This window comes from Andrographis paniculata, unplaced genomic scaffold (assembly GCF_009805555.1).
Source record: "Andrographis paniculata isolate CXL003 unplaced genomic scaffold, ASM980555v1 Contig46END, whole genome shotgun sequence".
Classification (NCBI taxonomy): Eukaryota; Viridiplantae; Streptophyta; class Magnoliopsida; order Lamiales; family Acanthaceae; genus Andrographis; species Andrographis paniculata.
The window spans coordinates 21,266-42,321 of record NW_026137580.1 but is presented as its reverse complement, the minus strand read 5'-3'; the positions used below and the strand labels follow the sequence as shown (position 1 = coordinate 42,321).

The 21,056-nt window shown below is 34.3% G+C and overlaps 5 protein-coding genes across 9 annotated transcripts; 4 read left to right on the top strand and 1 right to left on the bottom strand.

Moving 5' to 3' along the window:
- Positions 1-532: 532 nt before the first annotated feature.
- LOC127252314 (ras-related protein RABH1b) lies at positions 533-3,614 on the top strand. Its single transcript, XM_051276435.1, has 6 exons — positions 533-837; positions 1,291-1,361; positions 1,765-1,853; positions 2,007-2,118; positions 2,672-2,762; positions 3,041-3,614. The coding sequence occupies exons 1-6, from the start codon at positions 721-723 to the stop codon at positions 3,185-3,187; spliced, it is 627 nt and encodes a 208-aa protein (XP_051132392.1). The 5' UTR covers positions 533-720; the 3' UTR covers positions 3,188-3,614.
- Positions 3,615-4,163: 549 nt separating this feature from the next.
- On the top strand, positions 4,164-7,884 carry LOC127252313 (probable purine permease 11). Of its 3 annotated transcripts, none has more exons than XM_051276432.1 (3): positions 4,164-4,580; positions 5,978-6,618; positions 7,221-7,884. In XM_051276432.1, exons 1-3 carry the CDS (start codon positions 4,574-4,576, stop codon positions 7,707-7,709), a joined length of 1,137 nt encoding a protein of 378 aa, XP_051132389.1. In that variant the 5' UTR covers positions 4,164-4,573; the 3' UTR covers positions 7,710-7,884. The 3 variants fall into 3 exon arrangements, with proteins under 3 accessions (XP_051132389.1, XP_051132391.1, XP_051132390.1); XM_051276434.1 differs by lacking the exon at positions 4,164-4,580 and adding an exon at positions 4,703-4,761; XM_051276433.1 differs by lacking the exon at positions 4,164-4,580 and adding an exon at positions 4,753-4,881.
- Positions 7,885-9,441: 1,557 nt separating this feature from the next.
- On the top strand, positions 9,442-15,301 carry LOC127252308 (phragmoplastin DRP1E-like). Its single transcript, XM_051276418.1, has 15 exons — positions 9,442-9,851; positions 10,113-10,176; positions 10,295-10,402; positions 10,531-10,632; positions 10,736-10,786; positions 10,886-10,947; positions 11,083-11,173; positions 11,769-11,833; positions 12,081-12,275; positions 12,362-12,481; positions 12,565-12,635; positions 13,183-13,408; positions 13,493-13,543; positions 14,006-14,407; positions 15,008-15,301. The coding sequence occupies exons 1-15, from the start codon at positions 9,711-9,713 to the stop codon at positions 15,134-15,136; spliced, it is 1,878 nt and encodes a 625-aa protein (XP_051132375.1). The 5' UTR covers positions 9,442-9,710; the 3' UTR covers positions 15,137-15,301.
- Positions 15,302-15,341: 40 nt separating this feature from the next.
- Positions 15,342-17,013, bottom strand: LOC127252319 (phosphatidylinositol N-acetylglucosaminyltransferase subunit P-like). The gene is made up of 4 exons (XM_051276440.1): positions 16,709-17,013; positions 16,162-16,234; positions 15,772-15,896; positions 15,342-15,443 (listed from the first exon to the last, which is right to left on the bottom strand). Exons 1-4 carry the CDS (start codon positions 16,827-16,829, stop codon positions 15,364-15,366), a joined length of 399 nt encoding a protein of 132 aa, XP_051132397.1. The 5' UTR covers positions 16,830-17,013; the 3' UTR covers positions 15,342-15,363.
- Positions 15,893-20,974, top strand: LOC127252317 (uncharacterized). Of its 3 annotated transcripts, XM_051276438.1 has the most exons (5): positions 17,814-18,111; positions 18,882-18,978; positions 19,732-19,786; positions 19,862-19,995; positions 20,799-20,974. In XM_051276438.1, the coding sequence occupies exons 1-4, from the start codon at positions 17,962-17,964 to the stop codon at positions 19,977-19,979; spliced, it is 420 nt and encodes a 139-aa protein (XP_051132395.1). In that variant the 5' UTR covers positions 17,814-17,961; the 3' UTR covers positions 19,980-19,995; positions 20,799-20,974. The 3 variants fall into 3 exon arrangements, 2 of the variants coding, with proteins under 2 accessions (XP_051132396.1, XP_051132395.1); XM_051276439.1 differs by lacking the exons at positions 18,882-18,978; positions 20,799-20,974 and adding an exon at positions 15,893-16,226 and having other exon boundaries at positions 17,782-18,111; positions 19,862-19,946; XR_007839060.1 differs by having other exon boundaries at positions 17,801-18,111; positions 18,882-19,009; positions 19,732-19,995; positions 20,799-20,813.
- Positions 20,975-21,056: the final 82 nt, after the last annotated feature.

Genomic DNA, 21,056 nt, shown 5'->3' with positions numbered 1-21,056 from the left:
TATACATAAGTACATAACTAAGGATTATTTTTCAATATTTTTTTTCAACACAATTTTCAATATATAGTATAATATATTATATTTTATTATTTTACAAAATATAAATATTTAATATAAATTAATATTTTTTATATTACATACATAATTTTCTATAACCATATAAGATATATATAACTCAAAACAAAATACCTCAAATTTATATAGAATAGGATATTAATTAAGATTAATCAATATTGTACTAATTATTCCTAATAAGCATATAACAAATACATGATTTTAAATTATTTAATTTATCATTTTATTTTAAATAAATTTTTAATTAGTAAATTGTAGTTATTATTATTTGCTAATTACATTTATTTTTAGTTTAAGATATATCAAAAGATATTTTACATTAAAAAAATTAATGCGAAAGATCAAAGAAATACACGTTTGTAACAAAATAAAAAAACGTCTGAAATCGCCCATTCGAAGCACGCCACGTGTCCCTACGTACCTTTGTGGAAGCTCTTTTCTTCAAATAGAAATTTATTTGGTAATTTGACGCGCAAGGGAGAATAGTCTCTCCATTTCGAACACATCTGCGCGCAAACCTACAAATACCACCGCGTCGGTGAATTCTCCGTTCACTTTCCGGCGAGATCCTGATCTTTCTGAGGGGAATAGGTGCAGTCGATCCGAATTCGGAGATCCGGTGCGGTAAGTGACGAGAATTGATTAATGGCGCCGGTTTCGGCTCTCGCGAAGTACAAATTGGTGTTCTTGGGAGATCAGTCGGTGGGGAAAACAAGTATTATTACTCGCTTCATGTACGATAAATTCGACAATACTTATCAGGTGCGGCGCCCTTTGTATTTTGTATGTCGGTTTTGATTTTGTTTGTGAAATGAAAATGTTCGAGGTCTATGGATCTGATCTGTTTTGATTGATTTGCGATGTACGATTGTTGTAACGATTCCTTAGATTTATTTCATATAGTTTTACTTTTGTCGTCGATCAGTTCGATTTCACGCGACAATTTTTGTTTTTGGATTTGGTTTTGTTGGCGATCTGATTCTATTACTTTTAAAGAGGTCTCGTTGTTTCTAATTATTTGCGATCTTACACTACCTCTGTCAAGCTGCTATGGTTTTCCTATGTATTGATTTTCTTTGTATGATGTTAATAATGATTTGCATTCAGAATAGTTGCTTTTAGCATTGTGATGGAAACGAGCAAGTCAAATGCTTTTGGGAGAAACAAAATCCATGGAATAATAACTAACATCTGTATTTTTATCTGCTCATTCAGGCTACAATTGGTATTGATTTCCTGTCTAAGACCATGTATCTTGAAGATCGAACTGTTCGATTGCAGTTGTGGTAAGCTGCAGGGATTAAACACTGAATTCTTGTTAAACTTAGTTAAAATTTTCATTTGGGTTTTGTGCATCTCTGCATAATGATGCAATTTGTATGCTGGGACAATACATTTCCAGTAGGCATTGCACAATCCTTTTTTCTTAAAGTAAACAGTGAGATATACTCGTGCAATTGTGCTGTGCTCCACCTATGAATTCAGCTAGAAGCACCTGCTGATTTAAATGGAATGTCTGTTTTGCTGTTCTAACAATGGCCAGATCAAGCACGAAGCTTTATTTCTAGTTATGATTGAGATGCATTACACGATCTGCTATTTTTGACCTGCAGGATCCTTTTTTTTCCTCTTAGATTTATACAAATGCTGTTCATGAAAAATAATTGCTGGGGCACTGATTTTTGTTAGGGATACTGCTGGACAAGAACGATTCAGGAGTCTAATCCCCAGCTACATAAGGGATTCTTCTGTTGCTGTTATAGTATACGATGTTGCAAGTATGTGCTTCATCTTCTTTCATGATTTATGTTTGCTGAATACTTTAAGCAAAATGTTGCTGGGCTGTGCTGGATGTTTGCTATTGCATTTTCTCTGGCTCACCTTATGAAACAAACTGGATCTTGATATTATTGATTCTTTACCTATTTTAGGTCGCCAGTCCTTTCTTAATACTACAAAATGGATTGAGGAAGTTCGCACTGAGAGAGGAAGCGACGTTATTATTGTGTTAGTTGGCAATAAAACTGATCTGGTGGAGAAAAGGTAAAAAAAAAAACTATACTACTTTGGTAACTTTTTGTGGCATTTTTCTTACAAGTGAATATCTGATTGAGCAATTTTCCCTTACCTGTTTCTGTTTTCACATTAGTTTCATGATCAAACTTGAAGGTGTTAGAAATGAAAACAATGTCTTTTTCTGTTCAAACTGTTGGAGAAATGCCCTGTTTGCCTGACATGATAAGGAAATTTAATCAAAAACTAATTATTTTAACCTTAGTATAGGTAACAGAAATTTATTTATGAATTCTAGAGATAGTAAAATTCATAATCAATTCAATTGGAGACAATAGTGTAGGAGTACCCCAATGGACGTTCATCATTTGCTTGTTGAATAAATGCCAAATTTCCATCATAACAGTGCAGCATCTGCTTCTTTCTTCCTCAGTAGATTCTTTTTACAACAGGAGCAACTGCTGCTGTTTGCTTTATTTATTTATTTATTTTTTAATTTTCTGATTAGTATGTGCAATTAGGCAGGGCATGTCACATTTCAGTGCTATTAAATCTCATACACCATTATCATGTCCATCTCCAGGCAAGTTTCGATAGAGGAAGGAGAAGGAAAAGCCCGCGACCTTAATGTCATGTTCATCGAAACTAGTGCCAAGGCTGGCTTTAATATTAAGGTAAGACCAAAACCTACTCCATTAACACCAAATATAATCCATTGCAGCTACAACTAATTCACTGTCATATTCACTTGTGTTTTGGGATATCTTTTTGTAGTTCTAAGTTGTTTCTGATTTAAATTTTTCGATGTGAAAACTAGTAATTGGACTCGATTGTTTTGCATACCCAGAATTTCATTTTTTTTCATTTCTTACCGTAAATTGCACAGTCCTAAAGCCTAAAAGAATGTTGTTAATAACCATAACATTCTTGGTATTATTATTTATGATTCCAGCCACTATTCCGGAAGATCGCTGCTGCCTTACCTGGAATGGAAACTCTATCGTCGGCCAAGCAAGAGGGCATGGTGGATGTGAACCTCAAGTCAAGCAATGCGGATGCATCCAATTCCCAGCAGCAGTCGGGAGGCTGCGCCTGCTGATTAACAAGCGTAAGACATTTCACATCCATCGTTTGTGCATTAACATCTTGTGTCGGACGGATGGACAGACAGACAGACGGACTGCATTATCATATCTGTAAAGCTCCTCCTCCTCCTTTGTTTGCCGTTTTGATCGCTCTGAATTTTTGTTTTGCGGCTTATAGCTTATCCTGAGTATTCTGCGCCGCCTCCCGTCGGGTCATATTAGAACATCATATTTTCGGTCCTTAGCATATTCTTCTTCTTCTATGTTTTTCCTTGGTTGTGTGTGTATCATTTGTGCCTGCTTGCCCGTTCGCGTAAGACTATCTATCTATCTATCTATATGTAGTTTTTGATGCTTTTGTCCTTAAGAACATAAGATATGTGTTTCATTTTTGGGGCTTTTCCTCAACTCATGGATTTATTTTTATGCTTTTAGCTCTCACTTGGGCGTGTTTATTGCATGGCTTTAACTGTGCTGTACACTGCTAATACTAATAGCACAAATAATATATACACCGATTGCATATTATGTATAAATTCAGTAGATAGAAAAAATTGATAATTTATTAGTTCCACATAATATATACACCGATTGTATATTATGTATAAATTCAGTAGATAGGAAAAAATATAATTTATTAATTAGTAGAAGTGTGATATTTTGGTGTTAATTACTTTTGGATAGATAAAAATGATTAAAAAATAATTTGAATTGAGAAAAAAGATAATTTGAATTGTAATAGAGTTTAACAGTTGAATAAAGTATTTTTAATACATAATATTTTATCTGTCATTCAATTTTTTTTAATAATTATTTTTTTTGTCACATATATATTTTTTAATAAAATAATTATTATTCATTTTTATTAAAATACTTACCTTTTAAAATATTTGAGAAGAGTAAGTATTTATAACAAACCCAAAGTCTATCCCCTTCTTGGTTTAATGACTATCCAGCCAGAATATTCAAATTTGGGTTGGCTTAATATTAATAGTTCCTATCGCCCTCCCTTGTTTATTCTATAAAGAGAATTCCGATCTTCCATCCGCCAGTCCGCAGTAGCCATTCATTGTAGAGCAGATATGTCGGGTTCCCAAGGCCTGGACCTCCCCAAGTCTAATCGAAATAACACGTGTCGATCTTTGAATGAATGATCGTGAATCACATCGATCCCGCTTAAAAGGCGAAAACTGTCTCGCACAAACGGAATATAGCCCAGGTGGAAGCGGAGGCGGCTGTCCTGCCAGATTTTAGTAATTGAATCTCCTACCCAGTCCGCCGCCATTGATTTCCTCTCCTTCCCTCTCGCTGTTGACCGTTTTCCTCCACGTTTCTTCAATAATTTCGGGGAGACCTCCAGAATTTTTGTTTTGATTTTCGCCTGAATTTTTAATCTCGCCATGAAAGGTATTTCTATGATTTATTTATTTATTTATTTTGCGGAGGGGTGGGTTTGCTGGTTATGTATCGGTGTGCTTCGATTGACGGACGGATGCTTAATTTGGTTTAAAATTATTGTATAGATAATGATTTGGAGGAGGCTGCCTCGCTTGTATACTTTAGAAGTATGATTTCACACGCCTGAGAAGTGAGAATATCCTATTGAGGCGTGGATGGATTATATATTCTTTTATGTATTTGATGCTCATAGGCAATAGGAGTATTGTTTTCTGAAGTTGCGCAGTGAGTGAGGATTCATGTATATAAGGTTCACACTATTCGTTTGTTCGTTACAGACTCGTGTTTGCCTCACTGTCTGCATATTCGTTTGATGCAATTTATAGAAAATAAAAAGCGAAGTATGTTGGTTATCTTCTATGAAAGCATCATAGATATGATAAATATCATACAAAGCTACACGATTTGATGAAACAACAAACTGCAATACTTTTGCATTCATTTGATTAAACAAAATTGAATTGTTTACCACTGTTGCCTATACAACAATGCTGTTGAGTTTAGTCACTTAGATCTTCTGAAAGGTTCACGTTTCTGTCGAATTTTGATGCATTTTGCCTGCAAAAATCTCATATAGAATCTATATATCTGGATAAATAAGGTATAACTTAAATATCTTGAGATAAATTTAAGTAAAGTTCTAAACTTGCACAACTCTTTCAATTACTCTCTATAATTAGTATCTTAGACCCCTAATTAGTTAAGTTGACAAGTTAATGAACAAATTCTGTTAATTATTCTCATAAGTTCCTTTAAACTTAGCTATTAATGTAGTAATTTTCCCTGATTATTAGGAATTTCCACAACTGCCAAGAAATTCATAAAAGAGGCTAACAATATATATATATATATATATATATATAAATAAGTAGTAGTAGTTGTTGTTGTTTAAATTAGCCTAATACAATTAGAAAATTGTTGAAATATATGAATATAATCATAATACTATGGTGTGTTTGTGATATGTGTGGTACATATATATATATATATATGTAAAGATAAAACCTTTTGTCATATATATAAGCTTTTGTTTGTGAAATGCATATATATACTTTCTTGGCAGGAGTAAAAATAATGTGATCTCTGGTAATGTTCATTCATTGAAATTAATTCCCAGTGACATTTATATGGTTTTGATATTTGATTATTGTCAATATTTTGTAACATATGGGCTTCCACAATTGGTTTCGATTCATTCTACTTTCGTACACCAATTCATTCACAATGATTTTTATACAGAACTGTCTCTTTGAGAACCTCATTTTTATCTGTCAAGCCAATTAATTCTCGTTCTTTCTGACTATCCCAACTTATGCATTAACATTGTTGTCTGTCTCATACATCAGATATTCAAGAGGGCGAGGGTGCACAGGAAAATGACATGCTATCGCCTAGCCATGTTCATCCACTCAAGAAGCTCAAACGACTGCACTGGTGGCTGCTTGTTGCACTTAACATCGCCTTTCTTCTCATCGGTCAAGCTGCATCTGTTCTGTTGGGAAGATTTTACTACGACAAGGGTGGAAAAAGCAAATGGATGGCTACTCTTGTCCAAACCGCTGGCTTCCCTATTCTCCTTATCCCGTATTTCTTCCTAAGCCCCTCAAGTGATCAGTCTCATCAAATTTCCACAACCCCAGCTTCTATTCCTATTATATCCATAATCTATACGGTTATTGGAATTGTCATTGCTGGTGACAACATGCTATATTCCATTGGTTTGTTATATCTCTCGGCTTCGACTTACTCCCTCATTTGTGCCACACAGCTAGCATTCAATGCTGTCTTTTCTTATTTCATCAATAAACAAAAATTCACTGCTTTGATCCTCAACTCTGTCGTCATCCTTTCCCTCTCGGCATGCTTACTTGCTGTTAATGATGACTCTGATGCACCGGCTGGGGTGACCCACCGCAAATATGTGATCGGGATTATCACTTCCCTTATGGCTTCTGCATTGTATGCTCTCCTACTCTCCCTTATGCAGGTAACTATAGATAGATAGGATTACATAAACATACATGTGCACTTCATACATTCCTTTAGAATTTCCAATTTATGGTCTGCACTTTCATTTTGCTAGATGGAATTTTAATTCAAAATTAATAGTTCTGTTTAGATAGAGGGTTTTGAAGTTTTTTGAGCTTTTAAAAGAACATTGAGAATAGTAAAAAGTTAAAGTTTGTTTGGTTTTGATTTGAAATTGAGTTTTTTATTTGAGTTTTGGTTTAAAAATATATTTTGATATGATGTATTGTGAGAGAAAATAATCTATTTTTATCGGTAGCTATGTGAGCTGAATGATATTTTTTATTTGAAATAAAAACATACTCTAGTATTGATGTGATATTTTGTGTGAAAAAAGTATGTTTGATTTGACGTTTTGTGACAAAAAAAATATATTTAATATGATGTTTTTGAAAAAAATATTATAGATGAATAGTGTGGAAAGGTAAAAAAAATGTTTTATGTAAACAAAGTGTGTGTATCATTTGGAATTGAATTATTTATGATATGTTGTCGAAACTCCATTTTAAGATTTAGTAAATAATCCGCATAGAAATTTTGCTCCATGTGTTCTTCGGGCAGGTAACCTTTGAGAAGGTTCTGAAGAAGGAGACGTTCTCAATTGTCCTCGAGATGCAAATCTACACTGCCTTTATAGCCACGTGCGTGACCATAGTAGGCCTCTTCGCCAGCGGCGAGTGGCGAACCCTGCATGGTGAAATGATGAGTTTCACGACCGGAAGAGCTTCCTATATCTTGACATTGGTGTGGACAGCTGTGGCGTGGCAGGTGTGTTCGGTTGGGGTTATAGGTTTGATCTTCGTGGTGTCGTCTCTGTTCTCGAATGTGATCAGCACGCTGTCGCTGGCAGTCACGCCCCTCGCGGCGCTCGTTGTGTTCCGTGATAGTATGAACGGCGTGAAGATCATTGCGATGCTGATGGCATTCTGGGGATTCGCTTCGTATATATATGAGAATTATAAGGAGGATGCCAAGATGAGGAGGAGGAGGAAAGGTCTTGGTGAAGGTAATGCTGCTCCTAACACGACTGTTTCTGCTTCTTCTTGTTGATGATTGATGTTCATATTTAATGAAGATTGAAATTATTTTTTATTTGTGATTTTGGGTTTTTGGTTTGATGAGAAATGTTTTGTGTTGATTAAGCAGTGCATGGTTAGAGTTTTTATTGTTTGACTTTCGCGATCGTTCGTAATTCAAGCTCGGCTCGTTAAGAATTTTTATTGTTTGAGCTCGTTCGTAGTGTTCGAGTTTGACTCGTTAAAATTTTTTATTGTTTGAGCTTATATATCATTTTATAATGGCAAAACAGCAAAAAACCCCTTTATGGTTTCCGAAAATTGCTAAAATCCTCCGTGGTTCTAAAACTTCAAAAAACCTACATGTGGTTTTCAAAATGTTGCAAAAAATCCCCCATTCGTTAGGATTCAACGGAGGTTGTATAGCACGCGCTTGAAATGCGATTTTTGGTCCATAGAGTGATATATTTCGGTATAAAATTAATAAAATACCCTAATGACAACTTTTTACCTTCTTCCTCGTTCTTATTTCTTATTCTTCCTCATTCATTCTTCTTTCTTATTCTTCTTTCTTCTTCCTCCTTCTTTCTCCTTCTTCCTTCTTCTTTCTTACCAAACCCAGAATTACTTTCTGTTTTTATCAAACCCAGAAATTTAAAAATTCAACTTGACATCAAAATTTGAAATCAATCTAAGAAGAAAAAAGAACTTGCCGTTCATTGCAACGTACGAAAGAAATTGGAGAAAAATAGATAGATAAAAAAAATTGGAGAAAAAAAAACCCTGATGTCTTCTTTCGCCGTCAATGTGATTTAAAGGGAGGGGGCAAGTGTGCAACATTTTACAAACCACAAGTAGGTTTTTTGGAGTTTTAGGAACACGGGGGGTTTTCAGCAGATTCGGTAAACCACAGGGGAGTTTTTTGTTGTTTTGCCATTTTATAATAAATATACTATCTCTGTCCCATAAAAAATTATCAATTTTTCTATTTTAATCCGTTTTTTAGTAATTGTACTATATACAACATTATAAATAACTTTATAACTTACAATATATTACACAAATATTATCATCTTTATATCACACAATTATTACCTACTTATGAGACGGAATGAAGTATTATTTTAACATATGTTCATGAACACAACTCGAATTCGTTGATTAATCAAACGAATTTTTTTATGTTGTTTGACTCAACTCGTTAACGTTAGCAACTTTAACCGAGCCGATTTTATAAATCTATTGAATTAACGTGTATATATATGTGATATTTTTTTCATAAAAAAATGGATGTAGCTAAAAATAAATATAATATTTTATTTGTAAATTGATATATTAGTAACAAACAAAAAATTAATAAAAATAAAAAAAATAAAATTTATAAAAAAGGAACATATTAAATAAAATTAATAACAAAATAAAATTATTAAGAAAACAGAAATAATAAAAAACTAGAATAATAATAATATAAAAACACCCTTGACCCTCGTACTAATTTCGAAAATACAAACTTCACGTGCCATTATATATATAGCCGTTGGGCTGATCCAACCGAAAGGGCCGTTTCCTCCATCTCTGGCCCACGCTTCTTTCCATTTTCAAAATTCAAAACGTTACACTAATAAATAAAATAATAAGTCGAAAATTCTCGATGCATAAGGTACAATACTCTTACTGCATCCCTCGACCCCACGGCAGTGCACGTGGACCGCAGACCACAGGATCATAGCTCCAACCGGCGCAATATAGCCCCGACAGTGCTCCCAATGCTTCTCCCCATTTCTCTCTCGTAAACTAAATTTTACTGTGCAAATTCATTCGATTCCGATTTAAGCTCTCATCAGTTCATCCGATTCTTTCTCTCCCAAAATTCTGCGTCAATTTCTGGTCAAACGCTTTGATCTTCCTTTACTGTGTGTTTACTTTGATTTGGAGTTTGGCTGAGGCATTAGACTTGGGAGGTGGATGTGAAACGCGCCTCCCGATTTAGATCTGCAGTTGTTGTGCGTGTTTTTTTGGCGGTTGAACGGCGGAAATGGCGACGATGGAGAGTTTGATTGGGTTGGTGAATAGAATTCAGAGGGCTTGCACCGCTCTCGGCGACTACGGTGGAGGAGACCAGGCGTTTTCTTCTCTGTGGGACGCGCTTCCGTCGGTTGCTGTCGTTGGTGGCCAGGTTAGGGTCTTGATTGTTAGATTGTGTACGAAATGTTTTTATCATGCCTGTTGATGAGAATGAGTGGTATTTGCTGGCTCGTAGTGGCTATGGTTTCAAAAATCAGTAGATCCGTGCAGGCTATGTTGTAGATCAGTTTGTTTTTTATGATCTGTGATTTTTTTTATTCGTTGTTAGATTAAATTTTTAATTTTTCAATTTTCTTAATCTTTTATGTTTCAAAATTATGGAGTCGGTACTTAATGTTTGAAATGATTACAGAGCTCTGGAAAGTCCTCAGTGTTGGAGAGCATAGTTGGGCGTGATTTTCTTCCGCGAGGCTCTGGTTAGTTAGATTTGTAGGATTTGATTGTGTAAAACATGATTTATATTAGAATAATATTAGCAATTTTATTTTAAATCAAGCAAATGTCTGAATCTTTCAAATTGACTGGTGGATTCAGGTATTGTTACACGGAGGCCATTGGTTTTACAGCTGCAGAAAATAGAGAAAGGGCAACAAGAATATGCCGAATTTGGGCATTTGCCAAGGAAGCGATTCAGTGATTTCGGTATGTTGTGATGTTGCAAATTGAACTTTATAATAGATGATGCATTTCTTTCCTTTTGTGTCACCCTTGGCATGCCCTATCAAGTAGACTGATGGAAAGCTCGCTCCAAATCTTCCTTTATAATGCAGCCTCGGTTCGCAAGGAAATTCAGGATGAAACAGATCGGATCACTGGAAAGACAAAGATGATCTCTCCTGTTCCTATTCACCTCAGTATCTATTCATCCAATGGTATGTATTATTAATTTGATGTGCTGGTATGTTGAGTTTTCAGTGGCCAAATTGCAATTTGTGGAATATTTCTTTGCTGATTGTTTTCAGTGATTTCTTGCAGTCGTCAATTTGACTTTGATTGATCTTCCTGGTTTGACCAAGGTTGCTGTTGGTAAGTTCTAATTGTTCATTTTCCAACATCAGTTTTTTTGCCCCTAATAAATTGTCAATGCGGGACTTTACTAAATGTGACGACATCTAATCTCTGCAGAGGGCCAACCAGAAAGTATTGTCCAAGACATTGAAACCATGGTTCGCACTTACGTTGAAAAGGTAAAGTGATGAACAATTTTATATTTTTACCATGGTTCAGCTGTCTAATTTGCTTTAGTGGATGCCATTTGTTTTGATTGTTTGCATCAAACTTTTGGAGCATGTATATAATCATTGACAAGTTCACATACGCAGCCCAACTGTATCATACTAGCAATATCCCCTGCAAACCAAGATATTGCGACGTCAGATGCTATTAAACTTGCGAGGGAAGTGGATCCATCAGGCAAGGATTTCTCATCAAATTCTTTCACTTTGCTCATCTTGCAATTCTAGTTGAGTTGGGAGGGTGGAATTATGACCAATTTCTCTTGTGAAGTAGTAGTACTAGTCTAATAAATAGTTCAATTTGCTATTTTGCTTATTGTTGGTGGTTTTTAGTTTTTTAAATTTATGTTATAGAACATAATGACTTCTAATGATTAAATCTTTAATATTTATATTTATGCAATATAAAATTATTAAATAAATAATGTTTATTTTTGTGGTCATTTTTTTCTATTAATTTAAATAATATTATATGATGACTTCTAATGACTCAATCTTTGATATTGATTGAACTTTAGTTTATATTTATGCAATAATCCTTTCGTTCACTTAAAAAAAGTATACATCTTTTCATTTTTATTTATCCAAACACAAAATATACATTTTCCTTTAGTAAGTTTGACCACAATACACACATAAAATTATTATGAAGTGAACTTACGATTTTGTGTGTGATTTTGGGAGGTTTTAGTTGTGTAAACATATCATGAATGTTTAAAGACATATATGCTAAATGACCTTATTTTGAAGTTATAACTCTTATATTGTTGCAGGAGAACGCACATTCGGAGTGTTGACGAAATTGGATCTGATGGACAAAGGAACTAATGCTCTTGATGTATTCTCTTCTTACTTTACTTCTCTCTACCCTTATCTCTCTTACACATACTTGCATTCATATTCATGTCAAATGTAACACAACATGAAAGGATAGAGTTACAGGACTTATCACTTATCAATGTTAACACAATCATTGGCTCTTGATCACAAGTCCCTAAATTTAGTGTATAATGCTCTTTTTCTTTTTTTACTTGTGCTGATGATGAGAATTTGAAGCAGTTGTTTTGTTTTCCACTCTTCACTAGGTTTTGGAAGGAAGATCTTATCGTTTACAACATCCATGGGTGGGCATTGTCAATCGTTCTCAAGCAGACATCAACCGCAATACTGATATGATTGCTGCTAGGCGAAAGGAGCGTGAGTACTTTGCTACAAGTCCTGACTATAGTCATTTATCTAGTAAGATGGGTTCGGAATATCTTGCAAAGCTTCTTTCCCAGGTTCAGAAATATTTCTCACATGTAATTGGTGTCCATTCTCCAAAACAATCATGATCTTATGATGTTGATTTTTGTTTTACTTTCAGCACTTGGAAGCAGTAATTAAGGCAAGAATACCAAGTATCACATCGTTGATAAACAAAAGCATTGATGAACTTGAATCTGAGCTAGATCACCTTGGAAGGCCAATTGCTGTTGATGCTGGGGTGTGCTTTCCAATCCATCTTGATCTTGATTACAGATTGCAGTAGTCAATTTTGTTAGCTAACCACTGAATTTTGTCTTCCAGGCTCAATTATACACTATCCTGGAACTTTGCCGTGCATTTGACAAAATATTCAAGGAGCATCTCAATGGAGGGTATGTTGCTTTTTTTTTTTTTTTTGGTTTCTGTCTCACAAAGATTCTTTGAAGAATCCTTTGCTGTCCATTAATTTTGCTGTTTTGTCTTGAAACTTTTGTAGGCTATCATTTATGTTTGGGTGTTTACATATCTTGAAACTTTAGTAAATCTTTGTTTACATGTCTCCAAAGTATACAATTATTTTTTAATACTAAACCTTAAACACACATATCATTATTAAATATTAAAACCTTACTACTATTTAAAGTCATATATATGTCCTGCAAAACTCTTAAAAAAATAGCTTCCATGCCTATATGATGTTGACATTTGAATAAACAAGAGAAAGAGTTTTCAAAACTTTTTGCATCTCCAAATGATGTTTCATTTTATTTCATAATCTAAACCCAAAGAGGACTTCCCTGGCATTTTCAACTTTAGTAAATTTAAAGTTTCAAGGAAATGAAATGAATTTAGTAGTTTCTTTGTTAATTTGCATTTGCCTTTTACTTCTAGTTTGAACTAGGCACGCTATATATGCTGATTCTAATTATGCATTTTCAGTCGTCCTGGAGGTGATCGAATTTATGGAGTGTTTGACAACCAGCTGCCAGCTGCATTGAAGAAACTCCCATTTGATCGACATCTTTCAGTCCAAAATGTGAGAAAAATTGTTTCAGAAGCTGATGGTTATCAGCCACATTTGATTGCTCCCGAACAAGGTTATCGACGGCTTATTGAGGGTTCATTAAATTATTTTAGGGGTCCTGCTGAAGCTTCAGTGGATGCTGTAAGTTGTAGAATTCACGTCTTCGTTAGTGCCCTATTCTTTTGCCACTTCTGTGGCTGACAAGCATTTTGTGCCCCTGGTCAGGTTCACTTTGTCTTGAAGGAGCTTGTCAGGAAGTCAATTGCAGAATGCCAGGTTAGTCTGCTGTCTTCGAGTTTTATCATTTTGTCGGCAAGCTTCTTGGATTTGTGAAGTGCTGTATATTTTTGTGACCATAGAAATTCTTTAGTATTGATTTTCGTTAATTTTATTATAGAAAACACTTTATCTCTTGATTATTTAATATTTAGAGTGTTTGCTATGCGGTGTATTCATTTCTGTGTGAGCAGCTGAATTTAAATTATATATATGTATGCATATGATATAATTAACGATTGTATGGGGTTAGATGCATTAGCAATTATCATATTTGAAGGAGTTGGATTTAAATCAGAATATTGTTAGTCGTGATAATGTAAATACTAAATTTTGAAGTAGTTGCAAATACTTGCGACTTAGAAAATCATTTTTGATGGATCACAAACTTTGTGCGAGTTTATTATGGAGGGTGAAATTTATTTACAAAAATCTTGATTCTAAACTTCTCTGGTTAAACAGGAATTGAAACGGTTCCCAACACTGCAATCAACTATAGCGGGAGCAGCCAACGAGGCTTTGGAACGATTTCGCGATGAGAGCAAGAAAACTGCGACTAGATTGGTTGAAATGGAGTCTTCATATCTGACCGTCGATTTCTTCCGGAGGCTTCCTCAGGAGATGGAGAAAGCAGCAGGCAGCAACCCCCGTGAGAACCAGCGGGAAAACTCACAAGCTGCCTCCAACGTAGATCGTTACGCAGAGATGCACTTTCGAAGAATAGCTTCAAATGTATCTTCATACATTCAAATGGTGTCCGAAACTATGAAGAACTCAATTCCCAAGGCTGTGGTTTTCTGTCAAGTTAAGGAGGCCAAACAGAATCTTCTCAACTACTTCTACGTTCAAATTGGGAAGAGAGAGGTACACAAATTATCACTCTTTCTATTAAGTTATAAATATAGTTTTGTGTTTACCTAAAAACTTCATACAGGATGAAAATCATAAACCTTCTTATCAAAATCAATGTAGGATAAAAGTGGTGATGGACTGCAAAACATCCTTTTTAAAGTGTTAATTGATTTCCGTTTCTAGATAAATAAATAAATATTGCGTTAAGCTTTTAGGATGGATTGGCCATTTATTTCATTTAACATGGTATCAAAGCCTTAGGTCATATATTTCACCTAACATAGTATGAGAATTTTAGGTCATTTACTTCATGTAACACATGTTATCAAATCCTCTCATTTATTTCACCTAATATAGTATAAAAATCTTAGGTCATTTACTTCATATAACATGTATCAGCGCCTTAGATAATTTATTTAATCTAACATAGTATTAAAACCTTAAGTCATTTACTTTATCTAACATACTGAAATTTTTTCTGTTTACCTTTTTTAGTTTTAAGAATTTTTTTGGTGTTTACGAGGAATCATGTCGGCAATACAAAGAACGATGTTTAGTGTGGAATTATTTATTTATTTATTTATATTGACAATCTAGAGTTGTTTTGAATAGGGCAAGCAGCTGGCAGACTTACTCGACGAAGATCCGGCATTGATGGAGAAGAGACAGCAGTACGCTAGAAGACTGGAACTTTACAAGAAAGCAAGAGACGAGATCGATTCTGCATCATGGATACGATGATGACCCACCCACCCTACAGTAAAGTAAGCACATACGTGCTTCTCCATATGTTAATGCAATACATACACATATAGACAACCACCTGTTATTGCCAATTCATTCTTAAATTACATTGCATACGTAACATCTGGCTTATTCGATGAGCTTTTCTTTCTTTGCCTTCAACATTTGTTTGTCTGGTGAATCTAGTAGTTTTTTGGAGAAATTTCTCAGTTCAATTTAAAATGTCAAATATCTGGTAGATTCTCGATGAGCTGATAATCATCTGGAGCAGGGATGATTCCTAATAGTTCCTCACTGCATTCATCTGCATACATAGAATAACAGAAAATATTTTTAAGTGAGGATGCACAAGAGTTAGTTTTTATTATAATTTTTGTTCATTTGTGTTTTCAACAGTAAAAAACTCCTAAAAATATATTTTTTATAATTTTATATAAAACATTGTAATATATTTACTATTAAAATTCAAATGAAAACAAGTCAAACGCTTAGGGATATGTTTGCCCTATTATATATATATATATAATTTTTAATATAAATATTTTTTATTTTCTCATAAAATTCAAAAAAAAAAAAGTTCAAATAAAAAACACTATTACAATGCATAGTATCATTAGAGAAGGATAACATACCAAACAGAGACTTCAGAGTTGGAGGAGGAGGAGAAGCCGTGAAGGTGAGGCCTATATAAAATCCAATTGCCACTACAATTGTAACCACCACTGCATAATTCGGCACAGGGACTACCGCCCAATACCTGAGAACAACCGATCAACCAACCATATCATCAGACACATGTAATTAAATCCATGTTAAACATCGCTTTAGTTTCAATCCGCATAGCGCTTTCAAGTAAGAGGTCCTTTTCGCAAGATGCTGATCATTTTTTCGATATAAAAAGAAGCTTTCATAGTGGAGAATAAAGAATTTGAATCTGAAAAGGAAATGCAGACAGGCTTGGAATAAAGAAGTGTGTGGAAACCTTTGAAGACGGACACGCAGGCAAGTAAGTATACACTGACCTGCTTGGATAGTAATGGATATTCACTGATTGCAGCCAATTGTAAGGAGGACATGTCCATATCAGGTATGATACTGTTGATGAAGATTGAGCTTATAACGTAAGATGCCAATTATTTTATGAATTTTAGACAGAATCTGGATTAACTATGAACAATCACCATTTTCTTAGATCTGATCTTAGATAGGCTCGTAGTTAAAAGATGGAATTTCTAACTTAATCTAGACAGACAGTAGCTATAGATTACATATAAAAAATTTACAAGTTTATGAAGCTTTTTTTTGATTTATCATCGTTCCAACAAAAGAATGACGGAATAATCCTCTCTTGAAACCATAAGTATGGTTTCCGAAGAGTGGAATATACTATTCGAGCGGTTGCGAGACTAATTTCACTATCGCGACTTTAATCACAATCGCTGTGTAGTGTGAAAATCTCAAATCCGTACTTCACTATTGCGAGTTTAGGGTCAGTAAACATATAAATATCACTATTCAACTAAACACACAGAAATTTCTCCGATCACAACCGACGGATGCAAAACAAACCTGTGGCAAGCGCAATGCCGGCAGATCCAATGTAGCCGTAGTCGGAGAAGCGGAATCCTGCGGGCGGCGCTCGGACGGCGTCGGCATCAGTCAGGATCCTTCCAGAACTCTCTTCTTCCATAAGTGATGCTTATACTTTCTTCTGATTCTTCTTCCACCAGTAGGCGGCGCCTTCGTCGGAGAGTAGGCACGCTTTAAGTTAGCTCTGAACTCAATTTTGATTCGGAACAGTGGAGAGAGAGGGAGAGTCAGCGAGTTTAGAGTACTATTACTAAAGTCGTGTTTAAAAGTGATGTCGGTTTATATGAAGTGGAGCTATAGTCACAACTTCGCTTTAAAAATTGGAAATAAGCCTGGTTTTTTTTTTTTTTAAGTAATTATTTTTTTATTTTTTATTTTTGTCAGATTACATATAATTTATTATTTTTTTTTAAAAATATAATTATATATTTTAATTATATTTTTAAATTTTAATTTATAATTATAAATTAATTTATGATTATTTTTAGTAATACACCATATAAGATGAGATGGAGAAAGTAACTTACATAAATATATATATATATTTAATACTCCATTAATTATTATATCAAAATATAATATAAATTAAAATTACAAAAATAACATTTGTAAAAAAAATTTATACAAATATAAATATATTTTCAATATTAACTATAATGACAATAAATGTAATCACCAACAAAATATAATTTTTCACTGTTATTAAAACACAAAGTAATTCATCTTGGGTGTGTTTGTTTGCGGAATCGGATTGGATTTACACTATTCGTCCAATTTTTTTTCCCAAAAACATCAAATCAAACACCTATTTTTTTATTTTTTATATTATACTAAAAATCAATTTTACATTCAAAATATTACATCAACACCTATTTTATATTACATTATACAACTATTCAAATTCAAAATTTTTATTATTCAAATCCCAACTCAAATTCCAAACCCCCAAACAAACACACCCAAAATGTACCAAAGCACAAGTATCCAAACTTGCCGCCAAATTACTTTTAATTACCTAAAAGGATAATGGTAATTCAACAATTTCCGCGCAGTTATTTTCGTCGCCCAAAGTGCGATTTTGGAATACGCTTTTGGGACTAAGCAGCGATTTATAATTTAAAATCAAAAGGAAAGCACATAATTCATTTATCCAGGCCAGGAGAACAAGCAAAAATCCTTACAGAGAAGAAGGAAATGGCGACAGGTTTGCGCTGAAGAGCAGCGGTTTGATAATGGCGGTTATCTTCAGAGCGACGAGTTCATTGACGACCGTCAGATCGGAATCCACGGGCACTGGCAACGATTCACAGACTTCGAAGCCACCGCCGGCGGCGAGGCCACTGCTCTCGCTCTCCAAGCCGACTTGGATTGTCAGAACTGAGGTAAAAGTTTCTAGACTTTTCTATTCGCTGTAAGAATTGGTTGTGTTTTTGTTATTCATATCAAACCGTGCAAACGAATAAAATTTAAGAAGGATATGGAGGACTCTATCGACTTCCTTCGTTGAATGATGCTCAGTTTATTTCTGGAATCGAAGCAATGGAACTTTTAGGGCAGCTTTGTTTGCAGATTGAAGTAGGAATTGAATAACGGTGTCTGTTCAAGAGCTTCAATCTGTATTAGGAGGAACTATAGTGGTTTTTATACATATTCAGGTTTGATCCCCAAAAATTCATTCCCAAGGATTCCAACCAAAGGAGCTTATGCCTTCACACTATTCTTAAATCCTTTAATCCTGAAGAACTTTAAGATAGTGTTTGAAATTGTTTACTGAATGATGGAAAATTCAAAATGAACCAATTAAGAAGCATCATGACATCTTTTCTACATTGCCACTTCTGTTGTTTTGGCACTTAATGAATTTGTCTGGATTGCTCTTGTTTTGGAATTAGAGGATTTGAGTTTTAGAATTTTCCAGAATTTCTTCTATAAGATGTGGAATGGAATCTAGATATAATTTCTGTATCAATAGTTTTGGATCATTGGTTTGGAAGCTAACTAGCTGAAAAGATGTTATAACTGTTCAGTGCTATTGTTGTCATATATTCACTAGAACAGATTTATCCTCAAACCCAGGACTATCTTCTTCATTAATTCATTGCTGCAAAGACAATTTTCTTGAACATTTTTTTTTCTTCCTAATATATGGCAGTCTAATGTACGAATTGAAAAGATAAGTAAGCCCGACCCGCCCTGTGTTATGTGTCGAGGAAGTGGCAGAGTCGATTGTCACAGCTGCAAAGGAAGAGGTTCCATCTCTCCGTCTCTGTCTCTCTCTTGGTGTGTGTGTGTATTCTCTGTCAAGAAACCTATTGAATTAGTTTGTTATTTTACTTGAGGTGCAAACTTTGAACTTGATCTTTGAGCTACTTGAAAAAAGCTGAATTTGATCTCTGGTATCTTTTACCAGTTTTGAGTTCAGACATTAGTCGTGCTTGAAAACTTCTACGAACTATTAAATATTTAAGCTTAGTTATTAGTTTCTTGAATTTGAGTTTATTTATCCCAATGTTAAAGTCTTCTATGCCATTCCTGACCGACTCCAAAGCACACAATACAGTTCATCTTGCTAAGATTGCACATTTGGAGGTTTCGAGAACTCCATATGGGTACATATAAAGTTTGTGTCCCACACTACATTATAGCAGTGTCTCAATTGCTAAAGATAATTCTCTAAAGTTCTTTAAGATTAGAAATTTAAACATAGAATGTTCATCAGGGGAAGGCAGTTACCATACATACCATACTGTGATCGTCGTTTATCATTATCATTAATTGTATTGCTGTTAATCCCCCCAGTTGTTTTTACCTACTTGAAAATGAGGTTGCATCACTTTTTCCTCGACACACTAGACACAATGAATGATGAAAAAGCTAGTTGTTTGTTTAGGACAAGGGAGTGACAACATTTCCTCGAGTTGGGATGTATAACATGCAATTGCGATGGCTCACAATGTGCACTGTGAAAAATACAGATGCTAAATTCTGACTGAATTCTCCAGGGAGGACAAATTGTGTGGAATTGGCAATGCTCCCAAAGGGAGAGTGGCCGAAATGGTAAGGTCTACGGAAACTCTACTTATTATCTACTCCAACTTCCCATGATTCTGTGGTTTTGTATCTGCATTACAGGTGCAGGAGCTGTGGTGGGAGCGGACTCGGCTACTGCAGCCGGTGCCAAGGCACGGGAGAATATCGATATCTAATAGGATTCAGGTTCATGTACAAAGATGATGCTGCTGCTGGTTGAACCCCACCCAATCCAGGTATTTAACAGAGCTTTACTTTTACTTTTATCTCCCAAGATATCATCGAAATATGAAGTCTTTTGATCTAGATTAGTTTTGATGAATTATTAGCATATAGTAGCGGTTTCTTCTTACCTTAAAATGCATGAATGAATATGTGTTCTTAATTTTAGGTCATATGTCATTGTATATAAGTTATATATTTACCATACTCATATATTCGTGTGTTAGAAATTAGAATATAAAATATTATGACATTTTATCCTATCTAAGGTGGATAATTAAAAAATAAGTGTTGATTAATTTAATCACTTCACATGTTGACCTTTACCAAGCATCTTTTACTGTCTCAGAATAGTGAATTAAAAATCTTTAAATGAGGGGGAAATTATATATATTACACAAATATCATTACATTTATATCATACGTACTAATAAAATTATTTTAGTTTACTTCAATTATATTCAAATATAATACTAATATTTTTAAAATTATGTGAAAAAATAAATGAATATTTAGTTATAGGAGAGTGGGAGTATAATTTATACTCCATCGAGATTTGACATATGTGCAGATTCCAATTGTTTATGTGGATTTTATACTAATAATAATAATAATAATAAACTATATTTAAAATATAATTTGGCCCAATTATCACTAACGTAACGATTGTCCTCGTTCATCCTCCCATCATTATTGCATACCCTTCCATTTATTATTATTATTATTATTATTATTATTATTATTATTGTCATCGCTGGCAATGGCATTCTTCGTTCGTATCATCATATGATTTGAAAGATAAAATAATTTGTGGCAGGTAAAAGACATGGTTAGACGGAGAGGTCTACGAGGGGAAGAATGGGCAAATTTTGTGGTGGTGGTTCTAATGATCCATACTGATTAGTTAGGGTTCGTCATTTTGGGGAATTGGATTACCGAAAAGATTTTTGATATATTTAGATATGATCATATATATACACGAGTCCAATGATCCGCTCCTGCTAAGATAAGATTCATGCTACACCTGAAATCCTCTATTTTGGACAACAAACACCACGTGTGATTTGAGGATGCT